The 14,502-nt window shown below is 42.1% G+C and overlaps 1 protein-coding gene across 8 annotated transcripts in view; it reads left to right on the top strand.

Moving 5' to 3' along the window:
• Nucleotides 1–14,502, top strand: part of LOC117236985 (AF4/FMR2 family member 4) — a 166,754-nt gene that overhangs the window by 147,214 nt on the left and 5,038 nt on the right. For all 8 annotated transcript variants that reach the window (XM_033500480.1, XM_033500477.1, XM_033500476.1 and 5 more), the window contains 3 exons: nt 12,629–12,683; nt 12,885–12,937; nt 13,370–13,886. In XM_033500480.1, the coding sequence (XP_033356371.1) occupies nt 12,629–12,683; nt 12,885–12,937; nt 13,370–13,886 (625 nt within the window). The remainder of the gene's footprint in view (nt 1–12,628; nt 12,684–12,884; nt 12,938–13,369; nt 13,887–14,502) is intronic.

Here is a 14,502-nt window from a genome sequence, read left to right as displayed (position 1 = left end):
TTCTTACCTTGCGAAACAAACTTCATTTTTCACACACCTACATTTTCAATACTTACCGCTTAAAATGTTAATAAATTACCAAAGTCAAGGAAGAAGATCTACGACGTTCAATCGTGACGACTAGTTTGGAGCCGGTTAATTAGAAGTATCGTTTACAGGAAGGGCTAATGGGATTCATGGAAACTCTGTCGTTCGATGGAAACGACGCCGCGTAATTCCTTAAATTCAATTTTCATGTCGGGGAAACGCGAGCAAAGGCGTTGAGTGGGGATAGACGATCATTACCCTGGGGATAAGCTTCTTCTCGTAAAATTAATCGAAATTATCAAATTAACTTCTGACCTTTCGGGCCGGGATCTTGGCTCGATTAAAGTATACTTGTGTCGCGCGAGTTTCCAAAGAATCTCCGTTGCTCGTCGATCTTAGTTATCAGGCAAAATAATAAACTCCGTGATACTTACTTAACCATGGGATAAAGCTCTAGACACCCTCTATTAATTGTCTTTGTTACCTCTCGTAAGAATGACTTTTAGCCAAACTAATATTCGTTTCGTTTCGTATTTGTCCCTCGCAAAGATTTGTTCCGAGGATAGAGTCAATTAATCTTTTTACTTTAACCTACGCTTTTCGATTTAAATTCCAATTGTAGTTCTTCTCTACGAACGTCACTCGTACCTCTACCGGAAAGGAAACTTATTGATCGTAAGTATCCGGATACTGTTAGATCTTGTAGTAACTTGAATTTAATCCAAGTATAAGTACTTATTTACCCATCGATATAGAATAATACGAGTACACGTAGTTTACAACTGCGAATAGTTACCGTAGAGTAAGAAGCAACAGAGAATCAATACGGTGAAATTTAAGTCAGTAGAAGCTTTAAATATCGATTCACAAATGACATTTCTAATCGGAAATTCAATACGTTTGCTCTTCGGAGCACTGATTCACACCTGATAAACATATCTCTATAGTATCTACCTACGCGCATACACGTGTACAAACGTCTAACTATCGTTATACCAATCGATATCTGTGTCTCCTTAACGCTTCAATTCGTAACCTCTCTATATTCTTCCCACCACTTGTACTCTTGAGAAAAGTCGTACGAAATCCCTAGGGGTTGTAATGTATGCGTGGAAGGTTGTGACTTGAAGCGGGCAGTCGGAGAAAGAGCGCAAATGGAACGTGGGAGAAGAAGCTTTAACCGTCTGTCTCTAAGGACGTGCCACGGCTTTTCCATGGTGTTAACTAAGACGCGGATTAAACCGGATTAGCCTGATCGTTGATAGAGTAGCAGCGGCTCCCAGCGGCCCGTAACTCCGTTTGTTCGCTCTTAACTGGTTTTCCGGCTCCGTTTAAAACAGTCGAGCCGTCATCGATGGTCGGAGGAATCTCGTTATCCCTTTCTGTCACGCTATTCTTCGCGACCGAGAGAACATCCCGAAATTCTTACTCTTTTCGTTGTCTCTTTTCACCGTGAAGGGGTAGAGAGGGCGATGGAAAAGGAAAAGTTCTCGGTCGTCGGGCATCGAGGACAAAGGAAGGACAAAGTGGAACGACGATGGGTCGCGTTGCTGGATATCGTTTTATTGGCGTTAAATCGAGCCGTGCGGAACGCTGCGCCTAAGCAATTTCACTGGAACAAGCGTGTCGTTATTCAATTTATCTCGAACCTCGTTCTCACGGAATCCAGCCGTTTAAGCAGACGATACACAGACGATGCGCATCGTTGATTATGCGATTCGCGTGGAAACGCGAAATACGCTCGCGTTTCATGCACGCCATTTTCCCGACCCTCCGTACGTCGATTCGTTTGCTCTTAGTGTTTACGTTGTAACTTTTCGCGATTCGAATTCCGATAAACGTGGAATCGATCTACCCGATCCCCTAAGAACCAAGTGACGATAAAGATATTAATTGGATCGATCTTTGGAATTCCCTTTCACACTGCTGGAAAAACTGAATCCGATAATGTAAATTGATGAATTGAAACATATTGCAATTGAACTGTTGCATTGACGCAACGATGGTCCTTAACGGGTTAACCATTTTGCACTGGATACTTCAAATCACTGTACTTTATGTATTTTACTTGGTAATACATTTAAATAAATTGTCGTTAAAAAATTTTACGACAATCTTATCTAATTATCTAGAACGTTTGACGATTTCACATACCGACGTTTATAACTGACGTTTTCAGACTATTCTAAGGCTCGTATTAACACTTTTCCCGTAAATACGCTTGACAACGTCAATAATTAACAAGAGCTAATTTTTGTTAAATTATAGTTGCTTTCCTAAAACGTTTGACTCGTACTTTTGATAATAGGAAATTATTCACAGAGAAAGAATTCTCACAAATTACTTGCAAATAATAGCAATTAATCATCTTTGTCAGAAACGAGTTTCCCTTACTAGAACGAATTACCATGAAACTTTCATTTATTTTCACGCTAGATCTATCTGGCGATCGAGAATGTCATCGTTTTTAACAGATTTCGCTAAAAATTCCTTGGAAAGGGGATGAAAGAGGGATAAGTTAGAATTGCACGATGCAACGATCCCCGTTGAAATAAACGAGTCGCGGTTTCCCGTAAAACCGACCGAGTTTTATTAATAGAAGGGCGGAGGGACAGGTGGGCGGTCGGTTTCGCGCTGATATTGCGAGGACGCAACTTTTTCACCGTCGCGACGTCGCGTCGATCGACGGCGCAGCGTTTGGGGCGTTGGGTACCGTTTGATTTGCAGCGCGCGCGTCTATTTTCGCGGCCGGCACGAAATTAACTCGGTCGTCGACGGACCAGCGACACGCGTGTCACAAACAACGAGAGAATTAAATCCTATCGACTGCTAATTGCAAAAGCAAAGAAGCTCCGCTGCAATTCTCGCTACCGGATTACTTTTAACCGCCGTTTGCCTCGTTGAAACTTCCCAGTAATATAAATTTAGTTTGCTTTCTTGACCATCGATAATTTTAAATTTGATTTTTTCCTCCAACGAATGACGTATTTCCTCCAATTTTTCGCTTTTAACGCGTTAGGTAAATTTCGTGTCTTGTCTCCTATTTCGGCACAGTACGTTGTCATATGCAACTAATAAGTGAATGAAATTGTTCAGGTGCTTTATGAAACATTTAGTATCTAATTTATAGCGCTTTTCTGACGTTGAAAGTATACTGCAAATTTGATGAACGTGACTGTTCTTTTATCTAAATACTTCAGCTATCGTCTATCTCTCGCGTTCGATAGATCCTCCGATTCAACGTAATAAAATTTAAATTTGCGAATATTCTTTGTAATCCTCCTTAGATTAAATAAAAGACGAGTACCGGAAGTACGGTTTCGATTGATAGCGTATAGACTTTTAAGATTACTTTAATATAGAACACAAAAGTTTATCATGTTTTTTCCTGTGCTCTTCGAATGTACATACGATATGATTTATTTTGAAAAGAATCGAAAAAGCATGTAGAAAGATAGGAGATCTCTAAAGAAAAGATTATTACATCCAAAAGATCTGTAATTGTATTCACTTAATTCTTGAACATTTATCTTTTTTTTATCAAATAAACAACGTGAACATTTGGACTTGACTTAGATACTGGTATCTTTCTTGACAATTGATTCAGCAGTTGCTGTAATTCAACAACAGTCTCTGAAAATATCGACGATAAATAAGTATTAAAAGTATTGGTGAAACTAAGAAATGTCATATCGTCGTTTAGATAGCACAGCAGCTACGATATGTAGCTTCCACGGCTTCATATCCACTGATATTAGCGAAACGTTTGGGATAAAATTCCTTGCAAACACATCTTACACCTCGAAAACTTTGAACAGTCACGACATTCAAGAATTTCATAACAAAAAGCGGTGGGTGTTTTGTGGCCTGCGTTTGACGCTGATGGTGAATTCTGAGAAGGTTATCCTACGCGAAAAATTCAATTTCCCCCGGTGTATTGTACGCGGTCGGTCCCGCGATTCTTTTTCATAGGACATAGTCGACGAGATTCGTAGCTTCCTCTGACAATTCTATGGTTCGACGATTAAAGGCTAATCGTTTAATCCTATGTACCTTGGATTCGTCGCGTTCATTGACTCTCTCTATCGCATCGCCTCGAATCTGTCGACTGCATTGATACTCATCCCTTTTCGTGTTGCTTCTAACGATTTAGGCTCGATTTAAACGATTTCTTCTCGCGCGATATCGAGTACAGGATATTAACTTACAAACTAGATCGTCTTGCACAATAATTTCCCAATTAATAATATTGGTAAATGTTTATCGTTATTGAAATCGTATTTATTGGGAGAGAAAGAATAGGTTTTGTGTTCAAAAGTTCAAAAGTTTATTATTGGAAATATTAACTATGAATTTATAACATGTTTGAGAAGCAGCGTCTATGTACTTGATTTTTAATTGATTTTTGTTGATTCACTTAAATTGTTGGAAAGGCCTGTGGAAGCTGTTTCCTATTGCAACGGACCCTTTGATTGACAATATGACTATCGTGCATGGATACATACTGTATATTTAATATATCCAATTTAACTGGAAAAATGTACAAGATATAAAAATGTTTGAGATGGTAGTTGAGAAAGGGCACAGATCATGCTGACATTTATTCGACCCAGCGCAGGCTCTGAAAAAACCCTGTGAAGGTCACGTTCTAGAGATCTGACCGTGCGTCAATTTTTATCGTTCGTCAGCCTGTTCGTGTGTATTTCCCCATGTAATCCATCGTCCTCTTATGACACGAGTAAAATAATTTCCCCGCAAAAATCGCTACTCTTTACCAACACATAACTACTTCTCAAAGCACCTATCGTGAAATCAATTGCTTAAACAACTGCTCGCACCAAAATTATCGTCGACGCGGCTCCTCGTTCGACGTGGTCGGTGTACGCGTGCTTTCCCCCATCGAAAAACGGTCGACAGATGCGTGGTGGCTTCTCGCAGACGGCGTGCTCGCACATGCGGCGTATCCGGAAACTACGTGGTAGGAGGGAATGAAATCGAAGGGTTGGTAGCAAGGACAGAGACGCAGGACGAAGACGCTGAGATAGACGTTCGTGACGCGCAAAGTGAGAAAGGGCGGTCCTGGTTGAGGTGGGAGTAAGGTAGCGTGTGTAGCGACTGCAGCTCGTGGAGGTAACTCGGATGCAGATAGCGTGTAACCAGAAAAGGTAAAGCGGACGAGGGAAAAAGCGAGCAAGGGGTTGAAGGCGAGCCGAAACGAGACACCGATAACCGGTGAAACCGTGTGGAGGATGCGGTGAAGAAGGGGGCTGTGTGGGGGAGGGAGCGGAGAAAAGAGAGACGGAATCGAATCGCGGGTGGAGCAAGGGGAAGTAATAAGGGGTTAAAAAGGGAGCCCAGAGGGGGTTGAGACGCGAGGGGAGGTTTTGGTGACGGAGACGCAACGAGTATATATCTGTGGCGAGGCTTGGATAACGCGTACAGAGGGGGTTAAAAACGAACGAGGAGAGATACGAGAGGAGGAACTGAGCTAGTGGTGCGGGCAGAGAGGCAGGCAGGGAGGTAGTATGCAACGAAAGAGAGACAGAATGAGGCGTCGAAGGACGAAAAGAGACGGGTCGAGTTAAGAGGAGACAGAAGGCTTCGCCGCGACAAGAACGAGAGAGGAAATAGCAGACCGAGAGAGAAATACGTTGGTATACATGCTGGAACTTCCGAAGTTATTCGCAACAGGCAGCTTGCTAGTCTGCCTGGTGAAATTCTACGTGCCACTACCGCTGACTTCGTTCCTTTCTCTCTTCTATCCACTCTGGTCTCTCCCCTCTGTACTTCATCGCCACCTCCAACGATTCCACCTCTCTCACCCTCCATCGTCCTCCATCGGCCTTCTACATCACCGACGACCTCCTTCCATATTTCCTGCGTCTCATCGTCCCTGTTTTAATAGCTAGCAGAACTTACTGTCGCAGTCTGCGACCGCCACCGTCTATAAATGCGCATGGAACGAGGAATGCGATTCCCGTTTTACGAATTGCCTACCAGGCGCATCGCGATCCACGGCTTCGTCCGAGGCGCACTCCTAGTTTTAATTATTACGCAACACGGAAAAGCGCCGCGTGAGCCTCATCGTTTACCTGAAAATCGCTTTCATTGCGATAGTCTACTGTTTCTACGAACTGTTTGTAGTTCTCTCTTGAATTCGCTAAGTCGTCGATTTCGATGATCTCTCTCCCTTGTAACGTAATCTTGAGATTACGGATGATCATTATCGAATCTCTTCCGTAAGACGTATGCAGCTTGAAATCTTGTTTAACGTTATTAGAAATCAAAATGATACTTTGTACGCATACTTCATTAAATGTCATTCGTATCAAAGTATAATGTACAAATCTAAATAGACCCGCAGTCCAAAGTATCGTTCAATAATCTAATTGATAATCTTGCTATATCGTGGCTCAAGTTATATTAGCCTCGGTGATTAAATTTATCCTTAGGTGCCAATAATAATTTTCGTCGAATTTATGTGTCGGAGATGAAAGGACATCGGGGCGTCTTCCTTTTGGAATATTGGGAAAACCCCCAATACCCTAATCCACACCTTTACTTAAGTACACTTAGCTACATTTAAGTAATAAAACTAAAAAATAGTTGTGCTCAAGGTTTAGGACAATATGTTTGGGCTCGAAGTGGCATAACGAGCCACTGAATGTAGCGCGGGTTAAGGGAGGGACGTGTACCCAACAGAAGTATGGAACAATTGTATAGCTCTCCATAGGAACAACGATTGACCCGAGAATCAGAGAGAGGGCTATATAAGGGCAGTTCCACTTGGACATAGATAGTCTATTCCGAGCAGTCCTACTTGCACTTTGAGTGACATCAGGATCGTGTATCATATCGTATTCGTCGTCCCGTTGGCCGTGGTTTCGTTATCGAATCTGAGGCCACCGTGATTCGTGTCTAATCGCCGCGATTACTCGATAACGTTGTAATACTTACGATTGTGATAGTAAACATTACTCCTATTGTGACAACCATGGCTAACCCTAGCGAAAGTTCGTTAAACGCCCCTAACCCTATTGACGTCAACCTGACACATATCAGGTAGGTAAATATAAAACTAGAATTTTTGTATAGAAAATACACATTTATGATTAAACGAAAAATGTATGAAAATGATTAAAAATATTTTATTCGAAGTATTGCCCATCGCTAGCTATACATTTTTCCTACCTGTCTGGCAATTGGTGGATGCCACGCCTAAAAAAACTGTCGGTCTTTTGAGGCAGACCAGTCATCGAGCCATTTTCGTACATTTTCGTAAGAAGTGAAGTGCCTATCAGAAAGTGCGTGTCCTATCGATGCAAATAAATAGTAATCGGACGGAGCCAAGCCGCGTGTGAAAGTATTTTCCAACTGAACGCTTCAATCGTTTCCTTGACCGGGATTGCTGTATGTGATGGTGCATTATCATGAAGCAAAATTACTTTGTGTTGCCTTTTTTGATATTCTGGTCGTTTTTCACGCAAAGCTTGATTCAAATCGATCATTTGTTGTCGGTGGCGCTCAGTATTAACGGTTTCGTCAGGTTTTAACAGCTCATAATAGATCACACCCTTCTGGTCCCACCAAACACAGAGCATTGTCTTCCGTCCATAGCGATTTGGTCTTGTAGTCGATGTCGGTGGTTCGCCTGGAGCTACCCATGTTCTTTTACGTTTAGGATTCTCAAAATATATCCACTTTTCGTCGCCAGTCACAATTCGGTAGAGAAATGACTTTCTTTTGTATCTGGCGAGCAGCATTTCGCAAGCGGTTTTTCGGTTTTCCTGCTGTCTTTCATTCGGTTCATGTGGAACCGATTTTCCCACTTTCTGGATCTTTCCCATGGCTTTCAAACGTATGGAGACGGCTTGTCGTGTCACGTTTAATTGATCAGCGAGTTGTTGTTGCGTTTGAGCGTCATCCTCATCCAACGATGCTTGCAATTCGCTGTCTTGAAACGTTTTCGGTGGTCTTCAACGTTCTTCGTTCCTCGCGTCAAAATTGCCACTTCTGAATTTTTTAAACCACTCAAAACACTGTGATTTACCAAGAGCATGCTCACCGTAAGCTTCGACAAGCATTCGATGCGATTCTACAGCAGTTTTCTTCAAATGGTAACAGAAAATCAATGCTGTCCGCAAATTAGTAGTTTTCCAGGCACAAAATTTGACATGTTCAACGCTATTACAAACTATGCTGTTGTGTGAAACTTGTATTGTTCCGAGTCGAAAATATTTGTGAGAGGTCAACAAAGATTTTTGGCATCAATGACGCAGTTTAGTGATAACTACATTATCAGCTAGGGCCATCTATAGGCAAATTCCTTACTTCTTACTTACAGACGTGATATATCCACCCTGAACACTCTAAAGATTAAACGGCTCGAACTAATCATTCTTAAAAACTACAATAAAAAGTTTCTGTAAATCCGCGAAATCACCGTTTTCCTGAGTCGGTGACACGATGCTAGTCCGCTCTCCAACCTGTTTCCGACTCGGTTCCCAACCGTTCGGATTCAGTAATTAGGTAAACTGCGCTCTAAGCGGTTCGTTTGCTTACGTGCTCCTCGCCGTTTACCCGGCTTAATTAATTCTCGCAATGGTGGCACTCTTTGCGGCCGAGATTCATCGAGCGTGTTCCAGGCAGGCAGGAGCACGTGCCGTCGCCAGAGCGGACTGATAGAGACTGGCAGATGAGCTAATGGATAATAGGCGAACACCGGCGAACGATTGTTCGCTGGAGCGATCCGAATGGGCGCCTCGTGCCTCTCTTCACGTATACTCGTGCACTTGAATCGCGTTCTACCTCTTTTTAAAATCCTCTCGTCTCGTTCCCGGTAAATGTCTAGCGACGCTTCAATTATCGAGACAATGGACACGCGTGACTCTCTCTTTCTCTCTCTATCTGCCTATCTTCGGAGCTTCGTCCTCCGAACAATGTGGCGTGTCCATTCTGCGTGAATTCCGAGAGAGAATCGATCGGAGGCCCGAGACGAATCTGGTTCGAACGGCCCTGCGATAGAAAATAGATCGTATCCCAGCGATTCGTCGAGAAGACCAAACGTTTAAATCCCAACGAAACCGGATAACCGGATTTCCCGTACGAATAAAATATTCCATTGAACGGCAGCCAGCAAGAGAGAAGGGATCCGAAGAGATTCGCGAGAAATTCCGGTCTCTTTTTCGTTGCCAATTACACGGGGCCGTCGTCAAAGCGTTTAATTCGATGAAAGGACGACCTCGTAATAATGTCATGGACTTTTCTTTTTCATTTTCCCCCGGAAATGATTCGCGCCGGTTCCCAAAGGAGCCGGATATGTCGCTCCCTTTTCGTAACGCGACTACGTCGCCACTGTGTTGTTGGTTCGCTGTTCTCGCGCGTACACGCGGCTGGCCTGTTCCTCGTTGCAAACTCGCGGCGGATCACGCGAGGTTAAAGAAGGTCTGCCTCCCCGGGTTCAGGCAAACAGGTTCTGCTCCTTTTCCGCAATGACGGGGCCGCGTTAACGCGCTGACAAATGGAAATGGATTCCAACCGCGAGTACCGTTTTCCTTCTCGCCTTGCCATCAGCTTCCGACACAATGACTGCTGTTCAAGAACTAGCTCGGCAATGTATCTATGTCCTTGTATTCTCTGTTTTACAATCTCTTTCACTCACTTCAAACGAACTACGTAGACATTCTTAGCACGCATTCTGTCACGTTCGCTCTAAACCTTGAATGGTCATGAACTCTTCTTCCCGATCCATAAACTCGGTCCAACCATGTATCTCTTACTCGAAGTTCAGTTTCTCGTAATAAATAGCCGTCAAAAATTCCTCTTTGTACAATATCGTACAGCAATTTTAGATGAATTTTAAACGAACTCCCGCAGGTTGAATAGAATTGTCTAAACGCGAACGTATCTATATGATATTACATTGTCCAAGATAAATTTTGATTTGCGATATCTAGAAAACTCGATTACGTTTCTTGCACCGATGTATTCAGGAAACTCTCCTCTGTCTGCTAGAATTAAATTGGACTTTGTAGCGTGTTTGATTTTCATCGAAACATCTCGTTTTTGATCGAAGCTAGAAACTAGCTATACGAATAGCTTGTACCCACCAAAGTTCCTATAAACAAAGTTTTAAATTTATATTGTCACAAAATGTTCAATTTAATTTCTACAGGCATATATAGTACATGTATATATGCCTTGGCTCGCTACCTGGAGCAATTTAAAGCAGCTCGTCCCGATCCTCAGACTATCATATCGTCCCGACACGCGGAACGTTCCCAAGAAGAAGTAAAAGAAGGAGAAGAAGAAGAAGAAGAGAAGAAATCTGCGGAGAATAAGATCGTTGAACTTTGCTAAACGCCAGTTTGTACCTCCCTGGTTCTTTCGCGCTCCGATAGAAGATAAAGCGGCTGTCGTTTCCCGAGGGGGGAGGCGAAGAATCCGTCGAAGGTAACGAACGGCATGGCGTCGAAATTGAAAGGGTTCCCACGAGGTCGCAATCCACGATCGTTAAACCGTGTGTTCGTTCGCCGATTTTGCCACTTTATTCTCCTTTGCTATTCCACCATTTCCAACCCGTAGCTTTCGAAGCTCGTTGTAGTTTCAAAGTCAATCAAAACTTCTAACTGAATCTCGTTTAATAAATCAATAAAATCCAAGGGTGAATGGAATTCCGGTTTGATCTCTCGATTCGACAATTTTCTACTATTCCGTGTGTTGCCTGTTGAGCGAAGGAAGAGAGAATGTGGCACGATAAAACGAAAAGGGTTTTTTTCCCCTTTTTTTTTCCTTTTTGCTTTTTTTTTCGCTAGACGAAAAATTCACGAGAGCAGAGAGAAGACTAAACCCGAGGTTAGGCACGGCTAGTCGGCCATATCCATAGGCATCGACGAGGACGCGCAGGACAGCGTGTTTAGGGTCGATGAACCTTCGTACATCCGCGTTCGGTGCTTCGCGTATACTTTCCCTCTTTATCTCGCAGACCGTGTCTTCTCTCTTTTCTCGTTGCCTCCCCATAGCTACTCTTCTCGCTGCTTTCCATTCCCCCCCTGTTCGCTGCACTTTACCCGTTCTTAGAGTGGCGTCGCCGCCTCTCGCGTGCCTCGCCGATCGAGGGTGAAAGGACCCTCTTCTTTATTTTTCTCCTTCTTTACGCTCGCTGATGCGCGTTTACGATGCTTGACGACGCACTGCTATTGTCGTTCACCGATTCACCGGTTAAATTAGAATGTTGCTACCTTTGGTTACGTACATTGGTATGCAAGTGTCAAACTTCTCGTTCCACGTACATCATGTACGCTGCAATCTACAAGTACGATTCTAAAGTTACTACAGTAATTTTGGGATTTTGCTGCGCATTGTATAAAGCGAGGTATTGTGATCTCACGTCTTTTGTTGTTTCAATACTTTCAATGCATCTGTAGAAATGCATCAAACTTTTATCCATTCTATTTTTTAATGTATAGCATTTCATGTTTTTTACTTTCTCAATTATATTTATAGTTATATTATATTAATTATCTTATACGGGTAACAGTATTTCCATCGCTATGAAACGAAATATTCGTCGTTTATAACAAGAATAATCCAGCGTGCACTAAAACGAAAGTTATAGAAAGTACACGGATATCGGGCTATAAAAATCTACGAATTTTACCTCGTCTTTCGAATATTGCTGCAATTTGTAACATCGTGTAATAGAATATTCTCCGCTTCATACAATGATATGATGTCGTACATTGCATTAGATCGTATAATGGTATGTGTACCACATAATCGAATACTGTACCGATCGGATGTTAATGGAAGTCAAAAGCGAAAGTGTGAGCAGGGAAAGCAAGAAACACGCGGGCTGCTGAGTGACAAAGAAGCCAACGGTGGAGAGGCGAAGTGAAACAGCGGTTTCAGAGATCAATGAACGATTGTTTCCTACCTAAGCCTCTCGCGTCGTTCGTGTTCTACAGGTTGCACCGCGCGTCGGTGAACTCGGCACGCGTTTCTTCTCCGCGTCCGCGTTCTTTTTCTTGTCGATTCTAATCGAAAGTGCTTCGTTCGAAGAGAACCGGCTCGATTCGTTTTTTTTTCGCCTCTGTTTCCACTCTCGACGATTTCGTATAATACGCTGTCGCGATTAACGAGCCTTACTCGGCGAATGAACGATTAACAATCGATTCTATTTAACGTCAGAAATACTAAAATTTCTTTTTCCTTAATTAAAACAGTGGTTAAAATGATTAAACAGTCCGTCAATCTACGTACACAATATTTTATAGATCTGCAACGGTGTATTTCTGGGGATTTGAATAATTTCTTTGGGAAATGCGTGTGAAAGCTTGTTCTTCTTTTAAACAGCGATAACTGCAGTATAATCTGCCGCTATTCTAAATAAAACACTGAGATATATTTATTTTCTTTAAAAGTCAAAAACTTGGATAATTATATATGTTTATAAAAATAATGATCTTTGCACATTCGCTAATGGATGAAAATGACCCTATTGGATTTCTTTTCTGTATGATGCTTTTGATAAAGTCGTTAATTTCTTTGTTCTTTTATTTTGTGGAATTTTACTGAAAATCTTTGTTCATTCTTGTTACAGTGATTTGGAGCGGGACTTGAGTTTATCCGAGGACAGCGATGATGAGACAAGCAAGGTAATAATATCGTTAAATTATTGAATATCATAATATTCTATTTTGCGGGGTTATTATTGAATTTGTAGTATTTATATTAATTAATTCGTACTTGTAACAATTATTGGATTAAAGATTCGGTTAGAGAGAAACATGGGTGAAGATCGCGATTACAGCGATGTTATACAATTAATTGGTAATCGTTCCGTTTTTCTTCCACAGGAAACGTCATCGCGAACGACAAGGGGAAACAGAAGCCCAGACCTCACGGTCGAGTAAGTATCCCGTTTATCAATACGATCGCTAATTAATACTCCTGTTATACGGTCCCATTATCTCCATCCAAAATTAATGCGCCCACCTATTTATAGCTAATTATCAACTTATTTTATCATCCTACCATGGCGATATACAGGGGCTATATTATTTCTCATCTTGAATTTATTGCTCTCGCTATTTTTACCATATTATTATGTTCAACAACTCAGTCTATTAACGAACAGAACTTCGAATCTAAGTTATATTAAAGATAGAAAAAAAGCAATTTGAAACAACAAGTAATTTCAACTACTTTATTATTTTTTAGTCTAGAAATAACAATAATAAGTTTTAAGTTTAGAACTGACAGTAAATTTTATTTAGTCAGACACAAAGTTGAACGTTTCACGAATTTGTATTTATTAGAAAATTATTACTAATGTTCACAGTTTATCAACACCCCTAATACCAGCGATGACACCAGCCCCGCCACCCCTGGCACCCATGTCACCCATGGGTCCGTCACCGGTGGGTCCTCTCTCACCCACGAGGCAACTGAGTCCAATCAGACCTCCGTCACCGCCGAAGCAGTTGACTCCTGAGCAAGTGCTCTCACCTCCACCGGTGAGCCCGTTGCAATCGAAAGGTACTCCAAGCCCAACGACTCATCAAAGGCCACCCAGTCCTTCCGTTCAGGCTCCACAGAGTTCCGGTAGCGCCAGTTCAAGCTCTGATTCCGGCTCTGATTCCGGATCTGACAGCAGCGACGATTCTGAGGATGAAGCCAGCACGCAACCCACCAAAGGCCCTTCCACTCCTCCATCGGTATCACCAAAGAATGAAAATTTGATCGAAGAACCGCCGCCTGCGATCGAGGAATCGAAACCGAGATGGAACCTCAGTTCGTTCTTCAATAAGACCAACATGTCTCACGGGGAACAGAATTCGGAAAACAAGCAAGCTCAGGTATAGTTTTCATCTGTAGTTGACATTTATGTTGGTGTTCTTTGGCCTCTTAACACACATGATGGTTTCGTATTGTGAAAGTGAGAATTCGTTGGAATGACGAACGAACGAGGATCGAGCGGATGACGAATGTTCAACTTAGAGCAGAATTTCTCAATCTTTGTTCAATTCGATCTTTTTTTTCTTAATGAAATATTTTTGTCTTATTAACCGGGTATAATCACAGAGTTAAGAGTCAACAAAGATAAGTCAATCTCAATTAGGTTGGTCTTAGTCCTTGCGCTTGTATCTGCAACGATATCTTTAGCAGACTTTATCTTTGGTAGACACCAGACACTTACAAAACAGGGGATTTTTCAATAAAGAAAGTATATTTCTAGTTGATTAGCTACCAAGTGATGAGATAACTCGTTTTTGCATGTTGATATAAAGGCAATACATTTATTTGTGGTTGTTCGGCCGTTCGCGGAGAGACGCGACCGCGAGGAAGCGCGTCAACGAGAGTCGTAAATTTCCGATTATGCAATCGACGCTACGAAATGATCGATCCCCTATTTCGGTTAGGATAATAGAGGTGGTTGAATTGAGTATACACTAAGTTAACAGGTTACAATTT

This window comes from Bombus vosnesenskii, unplaced genomic scaffold (genome assembly GCF_011952255.1).
Source record: "Bombus vosnesenskii isolate JDL3184/JDL3185 unplaced genomic scaffold, Bvos_JDL3184-5_v1.1 scf7180000013352, whole genome shotgun sequence".
Taxonomy (NCBI): domain Eukaryota; kingdom Metazoa; phylum Arthropoda; class Insecta; order Hymenoptera; family Apidae; genus Bombus; species Bombus vosnesenskii.
Note: the sequence above shows the minus strand (reverse complement) of the source record. Positions and strands in the feature narration are given on the sequence as shown.